The 12778-nt window shown below is 33.3% G+C and overlaps 1 protein-coding gene across 1 annotated transcript; it reads right to left on the reverse strand.

The window, feature by feature from the left end:
* Window positions 1–261: 261 nt before the first annotated feature.
* On the reverse strand, window positions 262–4939 carry LOC110729919 (zinc finger MYM-type protein 1-like). The gene is made up of 4 exons (XM_021909712.1): window positions 3799–4939; window positions 3311–3754; window positions 2822–3265; window positions 262–641 (listed from the first exon to the last, which is right to left on the reverse strand). The coding sequence occupies exons 1-4, from the start codon at window positions 4937–4939 to the stop codon at window positions 262–264; spliced, it is 2409 nt and encodes an 802-aa protein (XP_021765404.1).
* Between the last annotated feature and the right edge of the window lie 7839 nt (window positions 4940–12778).

Below are 12778 nucleotides of genomic sequence, written 5' to 3' on the forward strand. Positions count from 1 at the left end.
AAAATTTTAATTTTTTTTTTTTTCGAAAATGACTTCTAAGATGATACTAATTACTGAAACGTTTACATCAAACATAAGTAATTAATAAAACAACAATTGAAATTTAAGAGATAGAAAACACGTTATTTCATAAAACTATTATTAATATAGCTTCACTTTTTTTTTTTAGAAAAAATAGAATTAAAATGAACGTTAGTATTTGAAATCCATTGCTGCAAATTTAAATTACAATTTTTCTCTTAAACATTGCAATTCCCGTTATCAGAATTTTGAATCGGACACTTTGTCACCCTCACCTACTTCCCTAGCTATCAGTATATTTGTCGTTGCACGCTTTTCTACAGCTTCATTTGAATCAATAATAATCACTTTTGCATGACTTCCGGCATCAACAGCATATCCCTTTCTTTTGCTATTTTGTTCTCCTTTCTCAAATTTCTTCTCCGAGTTTGCAGTGCTTCGCAACAAGATCTCTAAATGACTATTCATCTTCTTTGTCGTGCTAGCAAAATACAATACAAAACTTAAAATTTTCTCCTTATTAGAGTTCCCTACCGTTGGCTTCCACGCAGGATGATTAAAAACTTCTCCCGAAGTTGCAGTACTATCAGTGCTCGCCATTTCTAAAGTGTTTATCAGATCTAACCAAAAAATGATAAATGAGTAAGTTGAAATGTGAATGAAGAAGAACGGAAAAGATAATTTGATGTTAGAACCTTATTAGCAACCATACAATTGCAAGTACATATAACAGCTAGACGTATCTATAGCAAACAATTGTTACATATTATTTTTTTTTTACAAGAATTATTACGTATATTACTTAAAAGCCAAACGTCATGTATTTACTATAGTATAAATTATACGCATTCTAAAAATCCAAACAAAAAAAACAAGGGGTAAGATCAATAAAGCGTGCTATATGGCTGAAAGGTTTCTCTCACACCGGGTACTTGAAAAATAGCATCTTTTTTCATAATCAGGCACAAAGTTGGCCTGAATATCCATCGGCAGCCGAATTATTTTAAAAAAGATGCTATATTTACAAGTACCTACTGTGAGAGAACAACGAACTGAAAGCAGAACAATTTCTTTTGGGCGGCCTTTTACTAAAATATAGAATAAAAAAAAAAATATGTTAAGATGAAGGCAGAATAGGAGTATAAAGAAAATAGGAAAACAGAGTGGTTTAAATAATGGATGAAATAACGATTCAGGAGGAGGAGTGAGAAGGATCGAAGAGATTAGACTATTCAATGGGTACAGAAAACAATTACGTGTGTTGATATGCGTGTAAAAAGATTTAGATTCAAAAAAATCATTTCAAAATCTCATTTATTTTAATTAATTTGTATAATATCTAACGAATATGATAATAAATCAGTATTCTGAAAAAATAAAATTTATAATTCATAAATGAAGCTATCATATGCTACATAACAAAAACACTAAAAAAAAATCTAAATATAAAATTAGATGTTTTATTGATAGAATAAAAACGACCTCTTATGATATTTTATTGATAAAATTTAAATATAAAATTAGATGTGTTCAAATTTACTCTCACATTTACCTATGTTCAATATTATCAAGTATTTTAGTCTTTTTTCACATTTAAAAAATAAATTTAAACTAATTTGCAATATATTTAACAACAAATTTCCTTTCTTTTATAAAAAGAGATAATTATTAATGTTTTGGTTATTTGCATGCCGCTACATTTTACACTATATATATGTGTATATGTAAATACATCAACTTCATCATTAGCTAAACTTATCATTACAATCACAAAAAAATATAAACTTACTTTTACTTCTCCTCGAAACACTAGCAAAAGAATCCTACGAATCGGCAACAAGGCTTATAGTATTCGTGCAAGGTTGAATTACAAGGTACAAATAGACGAGAAAAATAATCAAACGTATTATCTTCTTCATCCATTTAACATATGTACAATTTACGCAACTACTATTTGTGTGAATTTCATACATATTATAAAATTTTAACATGTTCACTGCATTAGATTTTATAAAAAACGCATGGTTTTTATAAGTAGTAATACCTACAAAATACCAAAATATTATAATATGGTATAAACATTATATTTCTAACACATAATGCGTTTTTTTTTAGGATGAAAACGGAACGGTTATATCTCGATGAGCTAAATCCTAATTCCAATAATTTCACTGTCAAGGTGAAGGTCGTTGAAAAGGCCAGAGGATATCTTCCAACTCCAAAGCAATTATCTTTCAGACGTTATATTTACTAGATGAAAAATTATCCTACTTATGAATATTATTAATCACGTTTGTTCAACAAGATCGGGTTCAATTTTTTTTTCTCATAAACTAAAGAGCAAATATAGGTCGTTTATTATAAACCACTTTACAGGCAAAACATGCAATCACATGATTGAAATATTTCCTTAAGGTATGTTAACAATAAAGGTGATTTAACGACATACATTGATTGGACTACAACAACTTTACTGTTCAATCGGCTACATTTCGGAATCTGAAACGGACTACAATCAGTGGCGAACCCAGGAATTTCCGACTGGTGGGTCACAATCGATAATCAAGTATGTAAAAAAAAAATTATTGAACAACCAAATAATAGTACTAAAAAATACATCCAAATATTCAAACAGTACAAAATACAACCAAATGTTCATATAATACTACAAAAGACAACTAAATAGTAATGCAAACTTATTACAATAGTTCTCGACGAGTTTTCATGTTTTGATATCGATTCATGATATCTTCCATGCTAACATTCAAAAACAAATCATTCTCCAAATAAGTAATTAAACAATCATTCAACATTTGATCCCCCATGCTATTTCGTAGTTTGTCTTTCACTTGCTTCATGCCAGAAAATACCCTTTCCACACTTGCCGTTGCGACAGGAAGAAGCAACACCAACTTCAAAAGTAAATAGACCCTATCATGAGTTTCAGACAATCCCGTTTCAACCAATTTGATTGAAAGCTCACTAAGACCCTTCAAATTCCAAAACCTTTCATCTCCTCTAACAGAACAAATGTAACTCTCAAGTGTATGACCAAAGACTATCAATTCTGAACTTGGAAATTCATTAGGATAGAATTTCGCAAGCTTAATCAATTTTTCCTTGTCAAACTTAGAAAAACGATCCACAGGACTCAAACAAGACATACACACAAGTAGTTCTTTAGTTATTTTGGGAAATCGATTTTCAAGTTCTTGCAATTGAAGATCAATGACACCAAAAAAAACTTCAACTCAAAAATGATGTAAATTAGACACTTGTGGGCATTTACCTCGAAACAACCTCCTCCCGGGAACAACATATTTAGCCTCCATATCTGGAACTGCAATGTCATAGTCACCAATAAAAGAAATGACCTGTTCCATATGAGAATCCCATCCTTCATCTCTCATTTTTTGCAAATTAGTCTTGGTTACATTAACCATGGCCATTGCATTCACAATGTCTTGATCGTGCTTTTGTAAGGCCACATTCAAAGCATTTGTTATCTCAAATATACTAACCATCAAGTTTGCCACAAACACAAAATCAAAGGACATCAGAAGATTTGTAAGTGTTTGAGCTCTATTAGAATCTATTGTATCAGATACTTTTGCAATATCCTCAAGAGAACCAAGGATTACAGGGAATAAATCAAGTACATTCAAGATTGTCTTGAAGTGAGATCCCCAACGAGTATCACAAGGTCTACCTAATCCACGTTCTTGATTTAAACCTGAACCCGTTTCAAGTTCACCTAGAGACAAAGCATCCACAAACTTTGAGCTTGATTTTCACGAAGAAACTCTTTCCTTTTTGGTGAACCCCCCACAAAGTTCAACAGAGGTGCAAGTACATCAACAAATAACCAAGCACAATCTGAATTCTTTTTAGCAAGTGCAACTTGAGTCAATTGAAGTTGGTGAGCAAAGTAGTGGACAAAATAAGCTTCTTTACACTCATTCTCTATAAGAGTCCTAAGGCCATTAATAGAACCTTGCATATTACTTGCCCCATCATAACCCTGACCCCGTACTTGAGAGAAAGACAAAGAATGCTCCATTAATAAGGATTCAATAGCAGTTTTGAGAGTCAAAGAAGCAGTGTTTACAACATGCACAATACCAAGTAAACGCTCACACACTTCTCCCTTTCTATTAACATATCTCAAACAAAGAGCCAATTGTTCCTTGTCAGAAACATCAGCGGACTCATCAGCAAGGATAGAAAACAAACCACCATCAATATCTTCAACCATTGCTTTAGTTGTCTCTTTTGCACATGCATTTATGATATCTTTTTGGACTTTTGGAGAAGTAAGTTGACAATTACTAGGAGCATTTTTGAAAACAACTTTAGAATATTCAGGGTTACCTTTGGAAATAAGGGATAAAAGTGAAAGAAAGTTACCTCTTCTTAAGGAACTTTCTTTTTCATCATGACCACGGAAAGGCAACCCTTGGAGTAAAAGCCATTGGATTGATTCAATTGAAGCTTCAAGTCGCTTCCTATATGCATTTGTACTCTCAGCGGTTTGTTTTGTCAAGGCTTGTGTGATGCTTGACTTTTGCTTCTTGAACAAATCCATAGCTAACACTGCATTATTATGTGCATTCATGTGCTTACCCACATGTTTTCTTATTAAATCCGATCGATTCCATGATTTGAAACCATCACTAACAAAAGCATCACCTCCAAATGAATTTTCATCCTTGAATAGATAACAAGGGAAACAATAGGCAGCATCCTTTTCCACACTATACTCAAGCCAAGTCCAAGTATCAAACCACTTAGCACAAAAGCGACGGTTTTTGCCAAAAATAGAAGTTTGAGGAAATATAAAGTCTTTGGGCTGACAAGGCTTTCTTTGAATGTAAATTCTTCTCACTAAATCTCTATCATCTTTATGAGATTGACTCATCTTTCTCCTCTTTCCTGGATCTTGTGGAAGATTAGCAAATTCATGTTCACTTAATCTTTCACCAAAGATTGGGGCATTAGGAGAACATTGGCCTTGTTCATTTTGAGGGAAATTTTGAGTTGAATAATTAGATGGAGATGAATGTTGTTCACTTTCTTGAGGTGGAGATATAGTTTGTTCACTTTGTTGAGGTGGAGATATAGTTTGTTCATTTTGTGTTGGATGTGGAAGAGAAGTTGAAGTAGGATTCTTTTTAGCAAAGAAGCTAGTAATGTTTTGCATTTCATTTGGAGTGCGTTTTCTCTTCATTCTGAAATTTGAATAAATAATCAACTAAATCAAGCAAAATTCCCCATAAAAATTATTTACAAAGATCATTTTACCAAACAAACCACAATTCACATAATCACATGGTCAAAAAGGTTCAAATTTCATCAAAAAGACAAAAACCCAACAACATTAACAAAAGGTTCAAAGTTTACCAAACAAACAACAACAAAATCAACCAAAGTTTAATAGAATTAACTAATTAGACTGAATTAAATTGAAGATTAGAATTTTAAACTAAAAATTAGAAATCAACTTACTAGCAAAATGAGAATAGGAGATTAGACTTTAGAAGAAGCGACGAAGCGAAGAGCGGTGAGCACAGAGGACAGAGCACAGAGCAGTGGAGCAGTGGAGCAGGGCAGCAGGCGAGCAGCAGCCAGCAGGCCAGCAGCACAGCCAGCACTGGAGGCGTGAGCAAGCTAGCGAAGTTGCGAAGAGCACTGTCAAAGTGTCAAACATTTCACAAATTCACAATTCAGAATTTCAGATAATGCAAAATTCTCTGAAATTGAGTTGATTATTGAACAATTAGGGATTTAGGGTTCAAATTTAGTATTACTAATTCATAACTAACAAGTAATATCAACAATTAAATAAATAAATTAAAAAAAAAGCCGAAAGATGCATCTACTAACCTGAAATTATGCGAAGAGGAAGACGAAGCGAACTAGCGAAGAGGCGAATTGGAGTTGGAGATGATTGATGAAGGATTAAAGGGAAGAGGCGAATTGGCGAAGAGAAGAACTGAAGAAGGCTAGGGCTTGAAATCAATTCGTGATTTGGTCATTTGGGGAAAACTGATTTTAGTTTTTTTTTTTTTTTTTTTTTTTTTTTTTAAAAAAAAATAACTTAAAATTTTTTTTTGGGCCTGGTGAGTCACTTGACCCACCAGGGCTAAGCCCAAGTCCGCCACTAACTACAATACATGATAATCTATTAAAAAATACTTCACTACACGATACGAAATAATACACTTATTTTACCGGTGTTTTTACCATAGGGAAAATATTTTAATACAATTACTTGTACTAAAACCATGTCCAACGATTTACGAAATACTTGCCACTAAAAGACATGTGATTTTAGAAATTAAAATCTCATATTTGTTGTCGGGGATGCAAATGAAATTTAAACATTGCATGTTGTCTCTAGGTGATAAATGGCAATACATTAAATAATAATCCGTATCTATATTTTTTTTAGAATAACAAGATGCGTGTGACGCTTTTTGGAGATCAAATTAAAGCATAAGACGAATCCATTGCATACAATGGAGAGTACGAGATCTCTAACGCAACTGTCAAGCCAGTAGACAATCAGTATCGTACTGTCAATGATCATTTACCATATCAGCTCAATTTCAATCACCGGACAGTTGTTCGACTTGTATGTCCTGAAACTGGTTACGTAGGACCCCAATATCAGTCAATAGCTTCAATCCCGAAATTGGAGATTGCTGATGGAAGATACGGTATTATCTTATACAGAATTCATCACTTATATTCTACCACACGTGTATATAAATCACATTAAACCTTATTGATGGTCAAAAATTTTAACTAAATTATACAAATTTCCTGGAATCATAGAAATTATATTTTAGTTTTTGTTTTTTCAATTATAATAGTATACACTTGAAAATCTAAAATACAATAGTTTTTTACCATTCTTATGTTATTTTTCATCGGTAACTGTACAGATGTATTGGGTGTGATATTATTTGTAGAAGAAGCGGCACGGCAGGTCACCTCCATATATAATACCCAAGGCTATGTCCGAGAAATCATTATTGCAGACCAAATGTAAACAAAAAATAGTGAACGATGCTTTCTAACATTATTATACAGTCTATACAAATTATTAACTAACAAGCACTAATGCTCTGTCTATGTTACAGACATAACCAGCCATCGACCATCTCTACATGGAATGACCTCTCAGGGACTGCGAGTGATGCCCTTAATTTTTGGGCCGAAAGATTCAGCGTAGTTGGATTCACAACACTGAAACAAAATCCTCGCAGAGGTTAAACTCCTTTTAGAAAATTATAAGACAAAGCAAATCACTTAATGTTAATCTAGAATTTTAAGGACTAACATATCATTTGTTTTTCAGCATTCGCCTTGTCAACTACCATGTCTACGAGAATCATTCATGACCCTAAAGGAGATAGAGCCAATATGTTACGTGAATGGTAATTCTAATAACTATATTAGATACTAATATACAAAAACTGTTTGTTCAGCTCTGATACTTTATACCTCTACAAGGTAGTTGCACAAAAGCAGTTACTGCAAGATAAACAATCGAGAGTTTTACAAATAAGAGATTACACCCAACAACAATCCATGAAGAAAATTGAAGAGCTAAAAGAAAAAAAGGTATACAGATTCGTTCGGCGACTACATAGAACTGTTTAATATTAATATTACTTCGACGCGTTCATGCAGGCTGCAAATGCATTAATGGAGGAAAAGCATTGGATTCAGGCGATTATTCCAAGTGCTGCTTTGGAAAACGTATTTGTCTACACAAGTTGTTCTAGCTGTGGAAGAAAATGCAGTTATCCAGAAGGGAGGCAATTCACATGCATTGTCTATGATAACAAAAACTGTATTTCAAGTCCAAGGTCTGTAATGTTATCATATATCGTTTATTGACAACGCTTTATAACTAAATATCTAAGTACAATTACTAAATTCACACTATACAATATATGCCTTGCCAATGACTCTTCCGAATTTGAACTATACAGGGTTGTTTTCAAGTTTGAAGCGGTTGACGTAAGCAGTTCAATAACATTGACATCGTTCAATAATGACACCAAAAAATTATTTGGAAAAAACGCTTTCGATATCAAAAGCATGAAGGATTTCGTATGACTCTTTTACATAATACATTTTTAAAATTTGAATAAAACTGTCAACCGGTTTTAAACACCTACTTATAGTATTGTTTATCAGTATCTGACACATACTTATTCAATTGCATTATCTAGGATGATGTGATTTCCTTTCAAGAAATTGAAGAGAAGCTCCGTAAAAAAACCCACCTTCTTCAAGCTCGGACCATCTAATTCCCTTGGTAGGACCATCTAATTCCCTTGGTTCAAGTAGCGTGTTAGTATGGTCACTCAAAGCTGTTGGAACCGCTGAAAATGTATGTAAAAAGGAACCAATAAAATCGACAAATGCCAAAAATAGTGAAATTGAATATTCAGGCTTAAATAAGAACGGAGAATTGACACCAACAGAACATCAAGAATGTGGACCGAGCACGCCATTTTCAAAAGAGGACAAAGGGAAAAAACAAATGTTGGAAATACAAATTCCACGGATCCCAGTGTCGTCAAAAGGTACCTATTTTACCGCGTATCTTATATTAAAATAAAAAATCCCTCTACGATATAAGAAGCCATTCATAACAATTTATATGTACACGTCTCTATTCACAGGTGTAGTTATAACAGATGGGGGCTGTAATGTTGTTATCGGCAGCGCTGAGACTGTCGACACTTCAAAGATTTCAACTGCTGAATGGACAGAACTCTGTCGTACACGCATGAGTGGAACCAAACATTCTCCAGTAACTCCAGCACCCGTTGGAGACACGAAGAGCAGTTTAGATTGTGCCCAAGGTACAGTTGCGAAAAAACTCCGTTTCACGGCAGCAGAGCATAATGTAAATGAGGGTGATGAACCCGCTAAGAAAGGTGCACCGTAATGATATAACCATAATCTGGAGTATAAGATTAAGCAGATTACTTGGGAATCCTGTCTACTTCAATAGCTTGCCTTTCTTTAGAGGTTGTATTTTGCTTAAAACTGTTTACATTAGTGTATCCTAAACAATCAATATTTTAAAGAATATTGGTTTCGGTTACCGAGGCTATTCCATCAAGACCTCTACATCGATATATAATCACTAGTAGAAAAAACTAAATAGGCACCCCCCTATAGCACCGGTTCATGAAAACCGGTGCCAACTAAAACGAGCGCGAGTTAAAATTTCAGAGTTGAACCGGTGCCAACTGTTTTTTTTTTTTTTTAAAAAAAAAAAGAATAGAGTTCGCACCGGTTAATCGGTGCCAACTGATTATTTTTTAAAAAAAAAAATAATAATAAAAGGGTTAAGTTGGCACCGGTTTTGAACCGGTGCCAATTATTTGGGGACTTGGCACCCCTCAAATCCCCAACAGTTCAAAACCGGTGCCTTTGAGGGGGTTTGAACCGGTGCCAAATTCCCTTTTTCATGTAGTGAATAAAGTTGCTAAAATGCTAGAGTAAAATTGTTCGGTGTAGAATTGTTAAATTATTTGGTGATAGTATTCTTCAATGGAGAATACAATTCTACATCGACATTTCTTTATTTCGGTTACTGAAACTCTTTCACCCAGAGCTCGTCAATTTAAGACGGTCAAATCTCTGTTTTATTTCTAATGAATTCATCTCCATTTTATTAATTCAGCGGATCTCGAAACTGTCATTTGTGCCTTCGGATATAATATAACAATTAAAATTCTATAAATCTGAAACATTTTAATTTTCGGCAGTGTAAGAAAGGTATTGTTCACTGATTCCCAGTGAATGCAAATTGTGTAGGGTAACACCTTTTAAAATATTAATGTATTAAAATATTTTTAGATATAAGTAATGCACAACGTTTATCCTTACAAACAAGGACTTTAACCTCTGAAATATTTTTGGTTTCAATTACTTAAATAGTATTTGAAATAACCATTTTCAGAAATTATTATTTATAATTTTAATTCTTTATTAAACACGGTGTACAGAGTCATAATTACCATATCTCCAAAAAAAAAAAAAAATACTCCAGCCTTACGATTATGAATCGTTGATGTTTAGAAACCGGCTAATGCTGACAGCCCCTAGATCACCTTATATCAGCAACCTTCGGAAAAAAACTGGATATTATTGGCCGAAAGAAAAAACAAACTAGGAACAAAAAATTACACCAAGGCAACAAATATCGCGTCTTAAGCCATTGTAAACAATCCGACACTAGCCTTCGGCGTATTTTTTAAACGGTTTTTGAAAGCTTTAGTCACTTTATCGCAGTTAAACCCAAATACTTGGGTTTACCAAAAACCCATCGTTAATAACTATTTAAATATACAACTGAATGCATTTAGAATAAACGCATTAAGAAGTAGCTTCAACAAAAAAACAGCAGTCGATGATCATTTTAAATGTATACACCCAAAAAAAAAGTCAATGTGAAGTATATATTTAAATTTAAAATTACCTTTAACAAAATTTTATCCATTAAGTTCAAATATAAGTTACATAAATTGATATATTCTAAACTTTTAACATAGGTTCAATATTAGGAAATCTTTCAACCATAACCGATGAAAAAATCCTAACATAATATGTCCTATTACCGGCATAATAAAAAAACATTATTTCACCATCGACCACATCATTTTCATTAACAAAGCGTTCCCACCCTGTGTTAAGACACATAATACTTTTGGTATCTTCACTAACTGTCACTAGCTGCACGTGCCATATACGACTATTAGGACCTCGAAAAATCTCCACAGCAGTGCAAAATTCAAACAACAACAGATTTCATTCTTCCGGAAGAACCTACAATAATATTCATAAATTTATTAATAGTCAAAGACAAAACAAAATGAAAACGAAAAAGAAAAACACACATAATATTAGAAAAAAGACCAAAAAAAAATAGGGAAAAAAAAACAATTACCAAATTGTGTCTACATGCGTCTCCAAACACGATTACATGACATGGCATATTAACATACATATTTAAGATTCGCAAACTATGTATAGATGTTCGTTATAGCTGAGGAAAAACTCTATTTATATATGATTCTTGTATGTTGTCAAAACATCTTAAATACGTTTACACATGATTTACTTAGTTTTTAAATCCAAATATGAATGACATACTCTTAATTCTTGTATTTTTTAAAACCGACGACAGCATTTGACTAATTATAATAGTCACCATCATTTACGATACAAAGTCAATTTTTCTTTTATTTTTTTTTCAAATTTTAAACTCGGGAAAATTAAAAAGAATAAATTCAGTATACATTTCCTTTTTCTTTTACTCAGGAAAACCGAAAAACTAATTTTAGAATTTAAGTAAATTTAACTGTAATGTAAAACAAAATAGAATTTGTTCTCAATACCAACTAGACCTGTCAAAACAATACTAATCTTTTCACTTTTTTAAAAAAGAAAAAAAGAATTACCTTTTCACTTATAAAATTTCTTGACTTGATCATAAATGAACATCAGAAACGGCTAAATCATCTTTATCTTCGACATAATTATCGAGTAAGTTGTTATTATGATCAACTTCGTTTTTCAAAACAAGAGAATGACACCTTTTGTGACCACCAAGAGCTTGTCCAGAAAAAAACCTCTTAGACAAATCTTACATTCATAAACTTTCTTTGTCATCGTCGAATGTACGGTACATACACTTATGACCTTCCCCTCTATACCTTGCGACGGCGATTCCTGACAAGTAGTATTATTGTTTATCTTACAATTATCAAATAAACTGTTAATACGATCCACCTGGTTATTCGAGACGAACATGAGACTTTTTGTGACCACCAAGGGCCTGTCGAGAAGCAAAAACTCTTAGACAAATCGTACATTCATAATCCTTTTTAATCATCGTTGAATCCAACGTGTCATCCACTCCATTTTCGTTTTCATTAGTGTTATCGACATTTTCCTCTGATACATTAACTCGAATTTTCTTATGACTCGCTCTGTGACCCCCTAATGCTTGATACGATTTAAAACCTTTGTTACAAGTACCACATTTGTATTTCAGCTCGTTCTTCGTTGTTATTGTAGAACACTTACCAAGGCTAAGTCTTCCTCGGAAGTAATTTTCGCGATCGATCTAATTGGCAAGTCCGGCTTCACGTTAACCGAACTCGATTTCCCACAACCCCAGGCATAATGTTGTCGTTGTTGACGACCAAGGTAATGATAATCGATCGGAGCTGGAGAAATCGGTATACGACGAATTCGCTTTGATCTTTGCTTTCGAAAAGGATGAATATTCTTCCTAAACGACTCCGCCTCACTTCCTCTACGTTGTAGACTAACAAGTGATGAGGATCCAGTTGGTTCAGCTACTAAAAATTCGCCCTTATCATGAGTTGCAGATTTGTGTCGTGAATGACTCGATGATAAAAAGTGTGACACTGATTGATTAAGCGTGTGAGACCTCATGTGCCCTCCTAAAGCGTTCCCATTTACCAACTTTCTAAGACAGAATTTACATCTACGCTTCACCATTTTTTCTTCCCTTGCTTTAGAAACGAGAGTAACTAAGCTTACAAGAAAGAGCAGAAAAGAAAAAAGCTTGGGAAATAGAATTTAAAAGCTGTAGTAATGTAAATTACGTCCGAGACTTGAAAAATTAGTATTTTTATTTTTACGAATTTAGAGAGTGAACTTTGCATGGACTGTGCGTTTTTTTTTTTTTTTT

This window comes from Chenopodium quinoa, unplaced genomic scaffold (assembly GCF_001683475.1).
Source record: "Chenopodium quinoa cultivar QQ74 unplaced genomic scaffold, ASM168347v1, whole genome shotgun sequence".
NCBI classification, from domain to species: domain Eukaryota; kingdom Viridiplantae; phylum Streptophyta; class Magnoliopsida; order Caryophyllales; family Amaranthaceae; genus Chenopodium; species Chenopodium quinoa.

Bases quoted from the DNA above. Each gene is read 5' to 3' on its own strand.
- LOC110729919 (XM_021909712.1), bottom strand. From the start codon at position 4,939: ATGAGTCAATCTCATAAAGATGATAGAGATTTAGTGAGAAGAATTTAC. The intron at 3,266-3,310 runs GTAAATGCCCAC...TTTGAGTTGAAG, and splicing joins CGGGAGGAGGTTGTTTCGAG to TTTTTTTTGGTGTCATTGAT. The intron at 642-2,821 runs GTTTAATTACTT...TTTTTTGGTTAG, and splicing joins GGATCAAATGTTGAATGATT to ATCTGATAAACACTTTAGAA.